Genomic DNA, 17,951 nt, shown 5'->3' with positions numbered 1-17,951 from the left:
CCACGGGCTGGAAGCGGGCCCCTTCCCCGACCCGGAGACTTTGCTGGCCGGGTGTCCTCGGCACGGAGGGGTGTGTGCACGAGTTTCTGGAAGGAAGGAAGGGGCAGAGGGTCGACTTCAGGTCGCTGACCTCCCCCACCCGCGTCCCAGCAAGCCCCGGACTTTCCGAGTTCAGATCTCCGCGGCGTCCGCCCCAGCGGTCGGGACCGAGCACCTCCGGGCTTCGGCCACACGAGGAGCAGTCCCCGTGGAGGGCGGGTGGCGGACTGACTCCGAGAGGGCCCGGGCGGCGCCCAGCGCTCCTCCCTCAGCGGCCCCAGCTGCGCGGGCCGCGGAGGAGGAGTCGCGCCCGGGCAGGCGTCGCCCTGGCTCCTCCTCCCCGCGCGGGCCTGGCCCTTCCTCCCCGCCGTCCAAGGCTTCGGGTGGCCGCGGCGGAGACGGGAGCCGAGCGCGCTGGGTGCGGCCGTCCAGCTGCTGCCGCCGCCGCCGCCTCCGAGTCCCGAGCGCCCCCGCGGCCATGGTACCCGCGGCGGCGCCGGGCGCCTGAGCTCCGGGACGCGGTGAGCGCGCAGCCGGCTCCCGGGGACCCGGGTCCCGTGGCCTGGGGGTGCTTGGAGGCCTCGTGCGGCCCCCGCGCCGTCGGCGAGGCCCTGCGCGCCCGGGTGGCCCCGGCTTCGGGACATGCTGGGGATCCCCCTCCGGGGCTGCGGCCGGGTGGTGGCTGTCGGCAGCGAGGAACCGGGTGGCCAGGCAGCCGGCTCGGACCCGGGCGTCAGCGGAGAACCAGGCGGGGAGGGGGCGGCGTGGGAGGCGGAGGAGGGGCCCGTCCCGGAGCGTGGGCGACGGGTCGGCGGGCGGGGAGGATGCGCGCCGCAGTCCCCGGGAGCAGCGCTTTTGTGAGTGCTGGCCCCTTACATATGGAAATGACGCTCGCGCTGGTCCCCATTCGCGTCCTTTTGAAGGACGCCCGCCCAGAACCCCGGAGCCGGCTGCGAAGTATTGTCCGGCTTCTGGAGCCCTAACAAAGCGTCCCTCCCCGCTTTGCAGAGCACTGGAGGCAGCGGCCGGCTGTGCGGGCGCAACGGAGAGGCCGACAGAAGGTAAGCGAGGACGGCGGGGGCCGAGGGAGCTGCTGCTTCGAGACACAATGGGGTGCCCGAGGTGTCCGGGGGTAGCGATAGGCAGGCGGGTCGGGGGCGCATCTCCATCTCGAGTTGGGAGGCACACCTCGCCCTCCGCCGGCACCGCAGCTCAGCCGGGGCTGGGCACCTCCGCACCCCGCAGGGTCCCCGCCCGCACTGCCGGCTGAAAGCGGCTACTGTGTGCAGGTCCAGGACCGGACTTGAATCCTGGAGGGAGCAGAAAGGGTGGTTGTTTTGTAGTCAGGCAGCACTGTGACTGAGAAATTCACGGGAAACCTACCTGGGGGCCCCGAGGTGTTAATCTGGACTGAGTCGCGGAGAGCTGTTTAGTACAGTGGGAATTTTAGAAGATGTGAGTGATCAGTGCATAGAGAAAGACTTGCCCCGTGCGACTACTGAGAAAACGGGAAGAACAAAATGACGCTCGGTTTATTGCTTGAAACCCTTGACCGCCAGACCCACGGAATGAAGTGTGGTGTGTAGCCGGAGAAGCTTCCAGGGTTCCAGAGGGTGGGCTTCTGCAGCTATCAAACCGGTCCCTGACAAAAGGACAAGGCTGATGGAGACAGTTGACTGCTGAAAGCTCTTTCTGTGTAGTTGAAAGAGATAGAGATAGAAAGGGGCGATTTCCCAGCCTCAACGCTGACAAACCCAGGCTTAAGTGTAAATGAAATGGGAGCTGGAAAGATTGTGCTACCATGTTACCTTGTTTCTAGACAGCTTAGCTATTATGGGATCTTCTGCTTTCTTTACTTGACTGGGCCAGATCCCTTCCTGGTGTTGAGGAACTCCTGACATAACTCCTGGATTTGTGAAATCAAAATGAATCACCGTCATTGTCTGTCGTGACTGAGGTGATAGCTTTTTTAGGATTAGAATCCCACTAAAGTCCACAGAGGTACTCAGGTTAAGCTTCTGAGACCAGCGAGGGTTCTCAATCCAGACCCCTAAAATATATTAACATAAATTTATATGTTTACTTGTTTCCTGAGGCTTGACAGTCAGCAAGGACATGTTTGTTTGTTTCAGTGTCAGTTTAATTTTGGTGTTTAGTCTTCTTTGGTGGTTAGCGTGTTGGTAATTGACCTGAAATATCGTCAGGTTTTTCTCTGGAGTTGAAGAGGGCTGTGAAAATTCCCAGACTGTTTGTAACAGTGACATGACAGGCTGGCTGACAAAACAGTTTATTGTGGTCTCCTAGCTATTGTCAGTGTCCTCAGAGAGGTGAAGTGAACTGCTGGGGAGTTTCTTGGCAGATTTGTTTATTTTCAGCTGGTTTCTGGTGATTCCTTAGAGGAAAGCATTCTGAATTGCAGTGTAGATAAAGGGTAGGAGTTACGGATGTTCCAAATGGGTTGGACATCAGCAAAGGTATTGCCAAGGCAGGAAGAGGCTTTATAGGGGGCAATGGAAAGGAAGCCATCACAGGCTTGATCTTTGCAGTCAAATGTCAGGATCAGTCATTTTTATAGGCACATGCTCAGAATGCCATGGGTGTCTTTTTTCTTGTTCTTTTTTCATTTTAGATATGTGATGAGCCTTAATATCAAAAGATGTTAACTGTCACAGAGGTGGAGAATAGGGCTCCAATGAATTTTGAGCAGACAATCTTAATAGGCCAACATTTTTATCATACGTCAAATGTTGTTCAAATAAATTGTTTTAAATGTCACTGCAAATGACTTTTTAAACTAACATTTCACTGATCTTGATGCTTCTGTTTTATGTTGATAATGAAAATACATTTTATCAGTCTTATATTGATAAAGGGTTGGCACATTTAGTCAGAGCATTTTAGAATGATTCAAACAGCCCGCAGCCTTTTCAGGAGGTTTATTTTTATAGATGTCAATTCATTTGTAAGCCAATAAATTATGTGGTTTGAATTCTGGCTATTGAACTTACATCTGTTGGGCAGGGACTTGTGGAGAGATTTACTGAAGCTTGCAAGAAGATATTTTTGTCCTATTCACAAATAAAATATAAATTTGAAAGATGGGAATATGCTAGTGAGCAACTTTATTTGAAATCAGGGCCCATTTTTATTGCAGTTCATATCAGCAATTACCATTTGTTCAAGCTTTTAGATGGAAAAATTACAAACTATTTATGATCTAAAGCTCACTTAAAAAACAAAGCTAGGAAAATATTGTTTATAGATATGAGAAGACAAGCGCTATACTCCAGGGAGACATAGTCAGAGCTGCAGACCTTAATTTAAGTAAAAGTGGCTCAAGAAGTGAAAGTTGTTACAAGCTATCTCTTTTAGGAGAGTAACAAACATGACCCTCTGTTTTGTACTTCTGAAATTTTACTTAGTAGCTGATTACAGGTTATTGAAGCTACCCTGTGCCAGGCTAATGAGTTAACTCCAGCCATCCTGAGTTAAGACTTGATTGGGTAATCCACCTAGCTATTAGGTTTAACAAAAAATTGGGTTTGTTATATCATTTCAGGAAAGTAAAATACTAAGGCTGTTATGTTTTAGAATAAATGCTAGTGGGATACCCTTAAATTTTTTTAAATTGTAGTTAGCAAAGTTTGTTATTTTCTTTCAAATTTAATGTGATTTTTCCCACTGTGTGGTGACATTTAAGTTTTTGTGTTATATTTTTACATTCTGATTTTATTCTTGCTGATACTCTTGTGCTTTTAGTATCCAGCTAGAAGTGAGGTGCTATCGGAGCTGAGAGAGACTCTCTGACAGTAATCGGCTTGATGAGCAGCAGTTTTGGGCAGAAATATTCTACATCAACACGTAAATGGGGGATGGGGGTGCATTGCTTTTTCTGTTAAGCTTCTTGCTAAACTTAAATTTATTCTTGTCACTGTGTCATTTTATGCTGAAATTGGTCCAAAATGGAAATCTTTGCAACAAATTAAAGTGTTTGCAGAAAAGAGTGAAGAAAAAGAAACATTCTAGTTTGACCATTGGTATTATGAGGCTCTGACATGCCAAACAGTGAAAGCAAAAGGCATGAATGAAAAGCTTAGCCAAAGCAGAGCTGGTCCATGTTCATCACTTTTGTTATAAAATAACTAAATTAGTCACTTAGTGGTCACTGCCTGGGCTGTGGACCCCCAACAGCTATGTCTGAACACAGATCCAAAAGCATCTATTATGATACTCAGGGAAAGCTGCTGAGCCAAGAGGGCCATCCAGACATTCCTTGTAGCTGTTCAGCTGCTGAACCATCTGGAGGTGAAATAAAAGGCCTGGGCTAGGGACTCTGGCATTGTGCTCATTTATTATTTGGTTTTCTCTTGCCAGACTTTGTCCCCTTTTCACTCCTTTTGGCCAGAGCAGACATTCCCTTTGGTTGGTCTGCCATTCTTACAAGCTCCTTTCTATACCTTGGATGCTGGAAAGTTCACAAGTTCACCGATCTACTTCATGCTGGCCTTATATTAGGGACTTCATTGTCCCACCCACACCTCCACCTCACTCTTTTCCAACCCCAGACGGCACTGTGATTTCATCGGCTGGGGTTGCCGAGGGGAGCACAGTGACAGCGGTCTCTGATGGACATCCCTGTAAGGGACAGCACATCCTGGCAGCCTTGTTTTGAGTTATTTGGAAGGAAAATGCTCTGAATTGTTCTCATTTTGGCTGGTTGTTGCGTGGTAAATGTTATGATTAATGGCTTGGTGCGTCTGCCTCTTATTTAACCATCCCTGGTTAGAACTCCAAAAACCATCCCTGGTTAGAACTCCAAAATATTACCCACACTGGCTGTTTAATTCTAAAGGTGTCATAGAGGTTTCTGGCAATTTGATTGAAAAGGTATATGGTAGAGGTCCAGGCTTGTGGCAGGCTTTATAAAACTGAAATTGTCCTTGGAAATTTGAGGGATGATTTATTACTCAAAACCCAACTTCCTTTATCTCTAAGGAAGATTCCTGTCACTGGTGAGTGTCAGTTGGGCTCTCACTCTGGAGAGCATTGAATTACACAGATTAGACATACTTAAGTATTAACAATTATCTGTTTCTGGACTATGCCCGTTATTGAAGACACAGGACTCTTCGTGAACATTTTTGTGTAAAAATGTATTTCTTCTTTGCCATAAATCCCAAAGCTACTTTAGAAAATGGAGGATGCTTATTCTGTGCATCCTTTGAGCCTCATAGGCTCTGTGGTCGGTGTTGTTCAGTCACTAAGTTGGGCCTGACTCTCTGTGACCCCTTGGACTGCAGTATGCCGGGCTTCACTATCTCCCAGAGTTTGCTCAGATTCATGTCCATTGAGTTGGTGATGCTATCTAACCCATAGTTATTCAATAAATGAATCAAAGGATGTAGGGAGGAAGGAACCCCACTCTTCCTCATTCCAATTTGGAGGAGTTTGTGGCCACCAGGTATTCCATGATGGTTTCTAGTGCTTGGTACCATATAGCTGGTTAATACATAAAAGTGGAGATAAGAGATTTGTCAGTGATACCGTACCAGAGGTCCCATTCATGTGTGCTGTGTGCATGTGTAAGGTTGACAAATAGTATAATTTAGAGTCATACCAGAGTTCAAGTCCCGGGCCCATGGCCATTTTTAGTGTTAAATCATCGGACAAGTAGCTTAACTTTGCCAGGCCCCAGTTTCTACATATTAAATGGGAATATGATATCTACTTTAAAGAATTAGGAGGATTAAATGAGATCATTTATGTGAAGTACTCAGGGCCAGACTTATAGTAAATTCTCAGAAATTAAAAAGAAAAACAAAAAAATCTTCTGAGCTCTCAACTATAGTTCAGCCTTTCTGCTTTTGTTTGACATTAAATTTATCAATAATCTGCCTTTGAAGATTGAGGAAGCCCTGAACATTACCTACTGCAGTACCATTTAGTCATATGATACTGCTTATGTGCATAATATGCTCCCCACCTGTTCTTGCTTTCTAGGGTATTCCACAGCTCCTGTTTTGATTTTTGGAAGGCAGGACTCTGGCCAGTTGATGTATATAAGTTACCCCTCTTCAGTTTACCTCTCCTTTGTAAATTGCATGTATTTTCTTGGTTGTTTTCTCAATTACCCTCTTGTACCAGTTTCCTCTGGGATTAGCTGCTCTTGCTTGCCATATTTAACACTCAAAACAACCTTCCAGCTGGGTATTATTATTCTCATTCTCTAGACAAGGGAACTTGGAAAAGTATTTTAGTACAGATTTTCCTCCAAAATCGTATCCTGTAACAACAACAAAATTGCAGTTGAAGTTTGTGAATCCTTAATTACTTATAGAATCAAACTTAGTATGGTTTCCATGGTGCAGTTTGGCAGTGAGTGCTTGCCTTCAACTTATGCGTGGTTATGTCTTCTTGTGGAAGAAATGGGTGTTTCACAGTCTTCGTATGCTCATTTCTATAATGTTCATTCAGGGTAAGTTTCCTTGCAAGGTATCTCATTTACTAACTCCATGACCTTTACTGAGTCCCTGGTATGAAGAATAGACTGTACTAAGCATTGGGAAGCTAGAAAAGAAACTGAAATCATGGACCTTGGCGTTAAATAAATTTCTGCCAAATGAGGAGAAAAATAATTCTTGCACATGAAATAACTGATGAACATTTGGGGAATAATATCAACCAGTAAAAACGCCTTTTGTGCCAGAAAAGTACTGACAACTTGTCACCATATGTAACATCTTTTGGATGTTTCCATATGATCATTTGTTCTGCAGGGGCGGGGCTGTTTTTCCTGTTAAGTCAAAAGAATGTTTTACTGAGCACAGTTCTTGGGATGGAGGGAGATGAAATAAAGAGATAAAAAAGGAAAATTGCTATGAGATGAAAGGTTTGAATTAGTGAAAATCCAGTGACCTTGTAAAGAGCAGGGTGTGATAGTTTATCAGTTCAAACTGATAAACAAAATAACTTGAGAGTGTGACATAAACATCAAAACCATTCAAAGCCATGAATAAGATTGAGACTTCTTAGTACATTGTGAGGTGTTTTTTCTTTTTAAATTGAAGTACAAATGAATTTATTTACAAAACAGAAACAGACTCGAAGACTAGAAAACAAATATGGTTACAGTTGCCAATGGGTGAATAGACTCAGATACACATAACTGTTGTGATTTTTATGGTCCTCTTTCATTGGTTTAGATGGACAAGTTTCCACCCCTTAAAAGTAATTTTTAGAAGGGGAAGTGTTAGGGTTCTTTCACTTTTGCATTTTAAAAAAATATGCAAAATCAGGAAGAAGAGAATAGTCTAACTTTTATGAAGTTGATCAGATTCTAGCCTAGGGACTTTCCTGACAGTTCAGTGGTTAAGACTCCACACTTCCACCGCAGGGCTCTTGGGTTCGATCCCTGCTTGGGGAACTGAGATCCCACATGCCACAGGAACTAGCCCCTCGACTATAGAAAGCAGCACCTTGAAAAAAAAAAAAAAAAGTATATCTTGCCAATATAATTTTTCTTGGGACAAAAAAAGATGGCCAAAAAAATTAAAAATAATTAAATTTTTAAAAATTCTAGCCTGGGGGACTGTAAAACTCAGACACTAAGTCTGAGAGCTTAAAACCTTGAAAATACCTGAGGGTCTTGGGGATTCTCAACAGATCTTAGTTGATGATGAGGTGGGCAGACAATAAGTGAATTTCATTAGCAAAGCCTTGGCATTGTCTAAATTCCTAACTTTTGTGCTCAGTTGTGTCCAACTCTTTTGCAGCCCCATGGACTATAGTCCACAAGGCTTCTCTGTCCATGGGATTTTCCAGGCAAGAATACTGGAGTGGGTTATAGCTTTGCCTAACACCTTGGTTGTTCCTTTCTGGTGTTTTGATGTTTATGTCAAGTTATTTTGTAAACATTTACGTGCTGATTAGTTAAGCCAACAGACCAACCCTGGGAAGGCAGCCAGAGCTAGTAGCACCATAATAGAGAAACTGATAATTAGGAGAGGAGACCTTGGAGACCAGGAGCCTGGAGCAGAACATTACCTCTATCCCTTTAATGAGCAGCCCAGCTGTTTGATCCATCTTCTGAGTTCACTCAGTTCTGCTGAGACCCTTGGGATGGTGGTTTGCTCTGTGTTAGCTTGTCATATTTTGAACAGTTGTCTGAGGAAAGAAGGCAACTCAGCCTAGAGCAGCACTGATGTATTCTGGAAGGCTTGTTTATTTTCAGGTCTGGCTGTGTGCAACATCTTAATGTGTGTGGTCCCTGTGATTGTAAAAATCTGCACTATAACATCACCTCTAAGTTACAGTTTTCTGATCCAGGACTTGGTTTACTTAAATGTATGCTTTTAAAAGTAGAATATTGGTATGCCAAGGGCTAGCAGAGGAGAAATGGAGGGTTACTGGGGAGTGAGTGTAGAGTTTCAGTCATGCAGGATGGAAAAGTTCTAGAGAGCTGCTGTATAACAGTGCATATATAGTGAACAATACGGTACCACACACTCAAAATTCTGTTAATAGAGTGGATTCCATGTTATCTTTTTTATCCCAAGAAAAATTATATTGGCAAGATACTTTATTTATTTATTTATTTATTGGGTGCTGCTTATTTTATAGTCAAGAAGCTAATGCTGCAAGTCGTGTTTGAGGTGGCTGAGGTCACCCTCTCAAGGGAATATATGTCTGCCGTGTTTGGCTTCTATTGCATCATGGTGAAGGTACCTTCAGATGCAGATGTTTCAGGCTTTCATTGGAAATCCCAACACAATAAAAGTGAATGATTATGCAAGCGAAAAATCAAGTTTCATTCTTCAACTGGAAGAGGACCTAGAATTTTACGATATATATTTTAACAAAAATAATTCTGAGTTATTGATGACTCTGTGTTTTCATGAATCCTCTGAAAGATGGAAAAATGGAAAGGCTGGAATTGGGGTGGGTCAGAGAGATGGAAGACCTCTTCACCAGGAGTACAGAGGTGAGATGGCCTAGATGGTAGAGGGTCCCAAGATTCTGCATGATTCACAGGTGGTCTGTGGCTCTTTTGAATCTCACTGTCTTTCTAAAAGGCTAAAGTGGTGTTTTCCTCTTTCTCTAGGCAACTAGGCCTTACCTAAAGCTCCCTGGGGCTAAAGCAAGCTTCAGGGAATACTCTTCCTGTCACACCTCACGTAATGGCAGAAGTGAAGTTAATTGAGTTGGCATTTTTTGAAGAACTCATGTATGAGGCATTGGGTCTCATGTAAACAGGGGTGGTTTTATATCAGACGTGTTCACCCGGTGCCTCTTTGCTGCAGCCCTCCGGTCTGACTCCAAAGAGGGGCAGCTAGGCTGAAGGGAGAGAAATGAAACCGTTTGGCAGATTGCAACATCTGGTAGTTCTTCTGGAGCTTGCTGTATTGCATGGACGCTCTGGTCCTGCAGTCTCTTGTCACTAACAATCACTTCATTTGGAAGGACTGGATGGCAGGAGTGGCTTTTCACCTTCTCTGAGTCCTGACCACTCTCAGTCTTGAGTTTGACACAGTGGCTGCCTGCCTGAGGCTGGGCAGGAGAGAAAGGCGCCTTTCTGCCCAGGAGACTCCTTCCTTGTGGCGACCCTTACCCCGCCAGGCCCCGACCTCGCGAGCGTGCCCCTGGTGTGAGTGTGTGCGGGAGCTCCCCGGCCTGGACGGGGGTCCTGGAGGCCCAGAGGCTTCGCTGGGAAGTGTGCAGTGTTACCTCCCTCCCCCGCGGACCCTCACAAGGCCCGATGGACCGGAACGCGGGGCCCAGGTCACCCCCAGCGTCCCCAAGGGGGGTCAGGCGTGGGGGCGGCATGCGGAGGGCGGCAGGACTCCAGCGCCGCCGTGACCGGCCTTCTCTGTCCCGCGCAGGTGAGCGCTGCGGGCGATGGGATGGATGAGGCAGAGCAGGACCAGCATGAGGCCCGACTCAAGGAGCTGTTCGACAGTTTTGACACGACGGGCACCGGGTCCCTGGGACAGGAGGAGCTCACCGACCTCTGCCACATGTTGAGCTTGGAGGAGGTGGGCCCGGTGCTGCAGGAGACGCTGCTGCAGGACAACCTCCTGGGCCGGGTAAGGCCCGTGGAGAGGCGGGCGGTGGGAAGTGGGTGCGGTTTCTGTGCGGGCGCAGGTGGGGAGGGGCGGGGGCGCAAACCACAGGCGCTGCAGCTTGTTTCTAACATTCTGGGTCGCGTGCTCTTGGCTGTCAAGCTGATAAACAGCGGGGGCCGGGAGGTGGGGATGGAATGGGAGCGACACAGCTGTGCAGTTTGCTGCGTGACCAGGGCCTGCTTTAATTTGTGCTCTGGAGTGAAAGTGTACACTGAGCATCTTAGATGAGAAGAGAAAAAGGTACCGAGGATGTTTTCCCAACTCTTTGTGGCCCGTTCTATGGACTCCACGCTCATCACGGGAGGGAGCTGAGATTTCCATTGAAGTGAAGGAACCTACAGTGAGAAGACTGCTCATCCCAGGAAGAGCAGCTCACTGTTAGGATGCTTATAAACTATAAACCTAAAGCTATTTCTTGTGAGGACTGTTTGTAGGATTAAGTATTAATTAAACCTTTCACCCAGGAAATAAGACAGGAGGGTAAATAAATACTGTGCAGATTCTTTTAAAACCCAGCACGACTTGCTTCCAGCAGGGATGTGCATCTGTGCTGATGTTAAGTTTTACCTCTGAAAACAAATAGTCATCTTCTCCCTGTAGATCAGGTCACAGAGATGAGTAAGAGGTGAAAAGGGGCTCCTCTTGCTGTTAGTGGGAAAGATGTCATGACCTGCTAGTGTCTTCCATTCTCATAGTTAAAATTTAAAGCATCATTTGTTTGGCTTTGGGTTGAATCTTGCTATTGGTTTTTTGAATGGATAAGAAGGAAAAATGGGCAATACTTTTCGAGCTCTGTTGCTGCCATTGCTGACACTTTGTAGATGTTTGTTTTTGTCACATGGTGTAAATCGAGGAAGCAACTGTGAAGTTCAGCTTTATTCTAGTGACCAAACTTCCTTTTCTTCATTTCATTTTTGCTGTCTCTTAACTGAAACATTGGGCACGTGGCCTCAGACACAGAGCAGTGTATTGGCTCTCTGTGATGGGAAATAGGAGTGGTGAGCATCCTGAAGTTAATGTACAGGGGGTGATGTTCTTGGGGGCTTGACACCATGAAGGTGGCATTTAGCAGGGCTCTGCCACCATGAAGGTGGCATCTAACAGGACTCATACTTAAAGAAAGTATGAGATTTTTGCAAAAGTGAAACCATATTTGGTAACTTTGAGGGATGATTCGCTGCTTATAAATACATGTGATCTCTAAAAAAAAAAAAAAAGCAAAAATCTTGCTTTGAAAGCAACCGAAATGGGAGCTTTGAGAATTATTTTTTTTTCCATTTATTTTTATTAGTTGGAGGCTAATTACTTTACATCATTACAGTAGTTTTTGTTATACATTGAAATGAATTAGCCATGGATTTACATGTATTCCCCATGCCAGTCCCCCCTCCCACCTCCCTCTCCACCCGATCCCTCTGGGTCTTCCCAGTGCACCAGGCCTGAGCACTTGTCTCATGTACCCAACCTGGGCTGGTTATCTGTTTCACCCTAGATAGTATACATGTTTCAATGCTGGAGCTTTGAGAATTAAACCACTTGCTCCTCATCATGTAAGGCACTCAACTGTTTTCTTGTTCTTTCTCCATCTCAGACACTATCGGAAGCCAACAGAATCTCATTTCTCACTGTGGTCCTTGGGGATCTGAGTCCTTTCAGTATCTGAGGGATAGTATCATGCTTATTAAAGCCAGAGAAGACAGAATATGACTTCAGGTTTCCTTGAGAGCCAGTGAAACACAGAATCCTCTGCTGTAAACAGATTGCTCCTTGGCAGCAGATTGACAGCCCACTCTCCAGATGTTGTGCATCTTTGCCCTCATTTGACAGACTAAAACAGCGGACCAGTTATTGATTGATTCGTTAACAACTTGACACTACCAACCCACTTTTAAATTTGCTCTTGGCCTGTGAATAATGAATACCTGAGTGGTCTATAGCGTGATATTTACTTATCTGGTGATAAAAGTTAAATAGATGTATGCATATTGATTTCATGGGGGAGGTCCCTGGTGGTTGTCTTGAGAGCAGACTTGGCATGAATTAATGCACTACTGTTAAATTTGCATTTTTTATGAAACTGAATTATTCTCAGATGATCACATGAACTGTGCCATATGCTGTTAAGATACTCTATATGGTCTACAATTTTAAATTGTAAGGAAAAAACTTCCTCAGACTTCACTGGAGAATTCTATGTTCTACCATCATGGTATATTAAATAGGGATCTTAAGTTGTAGAATTATAAAATTATAAATTGTTTCTAATGCCAGTGTCTTCCTCCTCTTTAGATGGTATTTATAGAAAAATATGTCAGAGTTAGCAGTTTGGCTTAATAAAAAAGGAGAAAGAATAATAGCGTGACCTATGTGTATTCATGAATATATTCATGAATATACCTAAGTATATTCATCTATTCATTAATTTGACAAATATGTATTGTATGTGTCCCATATGTCAGCATTCTAATGGCCTTTTGGTATGGGTGCAACTTCTGTTTATTGTAGACTTTTCCATTAATTTGGCTTTTGAGTACATTAATATCCATCAGCTTCCTGCATGCTTGTGGTTCTAATTTTGTCTTTTATATCATAACAAATTTCTTTTTTAAAGAACTGATGCATTTACTCCCTTTTTTTGGCTGCACCGCCTGACTTGCAGGATCTTAGTATCCTGATCCAGGGATTGAACCCAGGCTCTTGACAGTGAAAGTGCAGAGTCCTACCCACTGAATCACCAGAGAATTCCAAGTATAATTTTTAAACAAAACAAAATAAGTTTACCTCCTTTGGAATTAGGCTGAATTAATCTTTTTTCTTGAAAAAGAAATAGGGTAAAAAGCATTTCCCCCCTCACCTAAGAATATGAATATTATCTGTTTCTTTTTTATCTTAAGATCCATCTTTTGTAACTTCTTGTTCTCTCTTTTTTTTTTAAGCCTAATGTTTCTTTGATGGTTACTAAGGAAACTAACTTAAATCAACTTGCCATTTTTATATGTTTTATTAATTGGCCCTCATATTGCCCTCTTTGCTCTTGCTTTATAACTTGAAGTCATATTCCCCTGACCGGGTGGGCTTCACAGGTGGCGCTTGTGGTAAAGAATCTGCCTGCCAATCCAGGAGATATAGGTTCAATCTCTGGGTTGGGAATATTCCCTGGAGGAGGAAATGGCAACCTACTCCAGTATTCTTGCATGGTGAATCCCATGGACAGAGGAACCTAACAGGCTATGGTCTGTAAGTCACAAAGAGTCGTACATGACTGAAACAACTTAGCTTGCACGCACTTAGTAGTTATCTTTTAAGTGTTTGAAATGCCCAGAGATTGTGGATCATTGGTTTAAAGGAAAGAGGACATTGCTGGTAGGTGATTCCTTCTAGGTTATCAAAAGAGCTCTGCTTGTATCTTCGTTATCAGGTAAGCACCTGTCAGGCGGGTCAGACCCCAAGACAAGGGATTCCTCAAGATACTGGGGAACTTATAGACTGATTAGGTAACATTCCTGGTAGGTGAATAGTACTGGGAGTAAATGCTACAAACATTTAAGAAAGAGAACCATATTAGCTCACTTATTAAACCAAGTTTTCATCTAAGCAGTTGATTCCAGTTGTAGGTGCTTCCTGTTTATTGTCTTTTAAATGAATAGTTTCCACATACCTCTCTACCTCCTTTATTAGAAATCAGAACATAAAGATGATAATTTACCTTGCTTTTGTTGAAGCCTTTAGTTACTTCCAGTTTTAAAAATACATTTTCTTTTCCTCATGGAACACATTAAGACAAAGCTGCCACCTGAGTTTCCCTGATGTCCTCTTATATGAATCTGGATGATAAAGAATTAACATCTCACATCCTTGACACTCTCTCAAATCAGAACAAACCATGTGGTAGCAGAACTTACCCCTGGTTTCCAAAGAGTACCAAATGTATGTGGACTTTGGTCATCAAAGGCAGTTTGGAATTTTTGTATTAAAATTTGATAGCTGTACAAATATATAATTCTACCCAGTTTTCCCACTTCTCATTTTCAAGTGCTTGGAGTTCTTTTATAAACATCTTGTTTAATTTTATATGGTGATCTGCTGGTTTGTTTCCACTTCATTAAGCTTTTAAAGATTTCTTTCACTGCAGGTGGCAGAGGATGAGATGGTTAGATAGCATCACCGACTCAACAGACATGAATTTGAGCAAACTCCAGGAGATAATGAAGGATGGAGGAGCTTGGCATGCTGCAGTCCATGGGGTCGCAGAGTCAGACACAACTTAGTGATTGAACAACAAGAACAATACACATTTTAACCATTTGAAAAGTGTGTCAGAAGTACAGCAGTACTTTCTGGTGGTGATGATTTGTACTTCTGAGGGATATTTTCTGGTTCTCTTTTGGTCTTGTGACTCTATGTAAACCATCACTCCATTCCTTTACAACCATGTCATCTGGGGTTGATTTGAACTCCTAAGGATCTATAATTCACATTTATAGACAAGAAGACCTAATTAAGAGATTACAGGACTTGCTACTTTTCTTTATTAATACTTCTTATCAACCTCACCACAAAGTTGCCTTTGGTATTGTGTACTGTGACCCTTGTGGGGCATTAATCTGGCATAAAGTAAGAGCAAAGGGAAGCCTGTTGGAAAGACCTTCCATTCTCAACAAGAGGCAGGAACAAGTGCTAAATAGCTATTCTTTTCTACCTACTCTATTTCAGTAATGGCCATCAGTCTCACCAGAGAAAATAGTGATATGATCAGGAATGGTCATTAGGTTTCTACAGTATTCCATTTATACTTCTATGAGTGGCTTCTTGTTTTGATGGAGGGGACTTAAATTTCTTCAGTGTCCAGCACAGATTTTACACTTCAGTGTTCATCTATATGACAGAGAAACCTAGAACCCAGAACTTGGAAAAAGGATGATGATGTGTCCAAGGTCAGGCAACTCATTTTAAGCAGTCCTGGGATGGGAACCCAGATTTTCTAGTCCCTGAGTTTGAATGCATCTCTCCTCAGACTCCACATATACAAATATGGGTCTCATTCTCTATCCCCTGCAACTCGCCCTCACCCCCGACCTCCCATCCCTCACCCCCTACCTTCCACCCCTCACCCTCACACCCACCACATGGAGACCATATGCTATAGAAGCAGTCTTTGAATCAGACCTGAATTCAGGTACTGATTCCTGCTGCTTTTTAGCCATGTATACCCGTTGTCTTAAATACTTTGAGCCTCAGTTTCTTCATCTGTATAATGGAAAAAGTAATATCCTCCTTATTAGATTGTGATGAAGTTGACTTAGATTGTGTGTGTCAGAAGCTTATTTTGGAGCCAGGCAAGGAGGTAACTACTGTGTCCTATGTCTCTCTGTACACTCCCCTCCTCTATCCCGTAGGTTTTTGATATATGATGACTTCCCAGGAATGGTTTTCTGAGAAAGCTCATTCAAGTGGAGAGTGGAATCGCTAGCAACTCTCTTGAGTAGCAGTGGTTTGTATCTATTTCCATTTGTAGGCAGAACTCCTTGGAACTGTCTTGGAGTAAAACTATATGGTTGCTTTAGGTTTTACAAACCCACCTTTTAAAGTGGCCTTGGCCTCTCTCCACGTTGTTTTCGGTAAATGACTTTTAAGCTGCAGTAGCCCAAGTGCTGTATTTAGAAGAAAATATTTTGTAACTGAATCTTTCATTACGAAACCAGGTCTCTTTGTTCTTCTGTGTCATTTCTTTTTGCATAATGCTGTCAATGGTTTTTTTCCTCTATATCAACCTTCTGGTGAGTCCGTATTTCTATACCTATTTCAGCTAACACTTAATGTTTTGAAAGTCCTTTCTTTGATTTCTCCTTGTATTAATAGATGCAAACCTCCTAAGTGTGATGAGAGTTACGTAGGCCTTTGGTCTAATAAGTGCACTATGTTGAATTCTGGCTTAAGCCCTCTCATCTCGGGTCTGTTTGAAGTGCTGCCTGCTCACATGGGGAAACCTGTGTGCATCTGATCTCCATGATTGCGCGAGATGATTTTATGCAATTTAAGTTCCTCATTCTGTTTCCTGTTGCAGGGTTTTGTGTGTGTGGTTTGAAATAGCATCTGTTTGTTATACCATGCTTAAATTCTTTTTTTCAGAGAGGCAAATTGTGTTTCTCAAAAAGCATTCCTATGAAATTTGGAGAGGAAGAAAGATGAAGTAAATTTCTATTAAGCATTGGTGACACATGACAGAAAATATCAGGCTTGACTAGTCTTCCTGTTAATTTAGTTTGAATGTCATGTGTGTTTTTAGTCAGTCATGTAATTTCCCATTGCTGCAAACTGTCCTTTGAGGCATACAAGATATAGGGATGCTTGTAAAATGAATGGCAGCAACTATTATTCAAATGAGGGGGTACCTACCAAGGTATGCATGGCTATCAAAGCTGGTTACCATGTGAGATTTAATTACATTGACTATTTCTGAAGATTTCTAAATTTTAACAGAACACAATAGTAAAGCTCCCTGGGAGGATAAAAATGGTACTTAAAAGTTACAGGGACTGAACTGAGTGAGCCCTTGGATGCACATTTCTTCACAGTAGAGGGCGTTTATGCACGTTTTTTGGTTCTGAGTTGTGCCCTGAGGGGTTTTTCTGCCCCATCAGTAATCATGAGCACCAATGAAAAGTAGCAGTCACCTGCCTCTGTTAGAGAACTCTATTGAAAGATGTGGAATTTACTGCCGTTTAAGGCAGAGGGTCCAATGTCTCTGTCCTCACAAGAAGGAAAATAAAGATAATTTAAGACTTAGAGCTGCTCCAGTTGTTTTGATCAACCTGCCAGATATTTGTTTTAGATCTGTAGGTTCTTTTTGTGGAGGAAGAAGAGGTTACCCAGATAGACAATGTTGGATTATGAAGAACCCCTGAGTTAATAATCATGTTTCAGTTCAGTTGCTCAGTCGTGTCCGACTCTTTGCGACCCCATGAATCGCAGCACACCAGGCCTCCCTGTCCATCACCAACTCCCAGAGTTTACTCAAACTCATGTCCATCAAGTCGGTGATGCCATCCAGCCATCTCATCCTCTGTCGTCCACTTCTTCTCCTGCCCCCAATCCCTCCTAGCATCAAGGTATTTTCCAATGAGTCAACTCTTCGCATGAGGTGACCAAAGTAATAATCATATTTAGTCTTTTGTAAACTTTTTTCCTTCTGAAATGTAGCTGATGTAATACATCCTAAGTCCATTTTGGAAACTTTTAAGCTCTACCTGTGAATATCTTGGGGAAGTCAGATGTCAAAAAACTGTCCTTCTTTTCCCTGTTGGCCTACTAGGACATACTCTTTCATCAGATCCCCCTACCAGCTCTTTTTTAGAGCTGCTGATTATTTGTTTGTTTGTTTGTTTAATTGGAGGATAATTGCTTTACAGTGTCGTGTTGGTTTCTGCCACACAGCAACGTGACTCAATCATAACTACACGTATATCCTCTTCCTCTTGAGCCTCCCTCTAACCTTCCATCCACACCTCTAGGTCATCACACAGTGCCAGTCTGGGCTCCCAGTGTTGTATAGCCGCTTCCCGCTAGCTGTTTTACACAGTATATATGTTCGTCTTACTTTCTCAATTCGTCCCAGCCTCTTTCCCCCCCAACTATGTCTACAAGTCTGTTCTATATATCTGCGTCTCTATTCCTGCCCTGCAAATAGGTTCATCAGTACCATTTTTCTAGATTCCACATGTATGTGTTAATATACGATATTTGTTTCTCTCTTTCTGACTTACTTCACTCTGTATAACAGGCTCTAGGTTC

The 17,951-nt window shown here is 43.7% G+C and overlaps 1 protein-coding gene across 9 annotated transcripts in view; it reads left to right on the top strand.

Annotated features, from left to right (window-relative positions):
• Positions 1-391: 391 nt before the first annotated feature.
• Positions 392-17,951, top strand: part of NIN (ninein) — a 101,566-nt gene continuing 84,006 nt past the window's right edge. For 4 of the 9 annotated variants that reach the window (XM_070469109.1, XM_070469111.1, XM_070469113.1 and 1 more), the window contains exons 1-3: positions 393-560; positions 1,048-1,100; positions 9,918-10,121. In XM_070469109.1, coding sequence (XP_070325210.1) covers positions 9,939-10,121 — 183 coding nt within the window. In that variant the 5' untranslated portion in view covers positions 393-560; positions 1,048-1,100; positions 9,918-9,938. Of the gene's footprint in view, positions 561-894; positions 1,101-9,917; positions 10,122-17,951 lie in introns of those variants that run through there. The other 5 variants (XM_070469115.1, XM_070469114.1, XM_070469110.1 and 2 more) reach the window with 3 other exon arrangements.

The sequence above is a fragment of the Odocoileus virginianus genome, chromosome 6, assembly GCF_023699985.2.
Source record: "Odocoileus virginianus isolate 20LAN1187 ecotype Illinois chromosome 6, Ovbor_1.2, whole genome shotgun sequence".
Classification (NCBI taxonomy): Eukaryota; Metazoa; Chordata; class Mammalia; order Artiodactyla; family Cervidae; genus Odocoileus; species Odocoileus virginianus.
The sequence above is the reverse complement of the archived record's forward strand: the minus strand, read 5'-3'. Positions and strand labels throughout refer to the sequence as shown.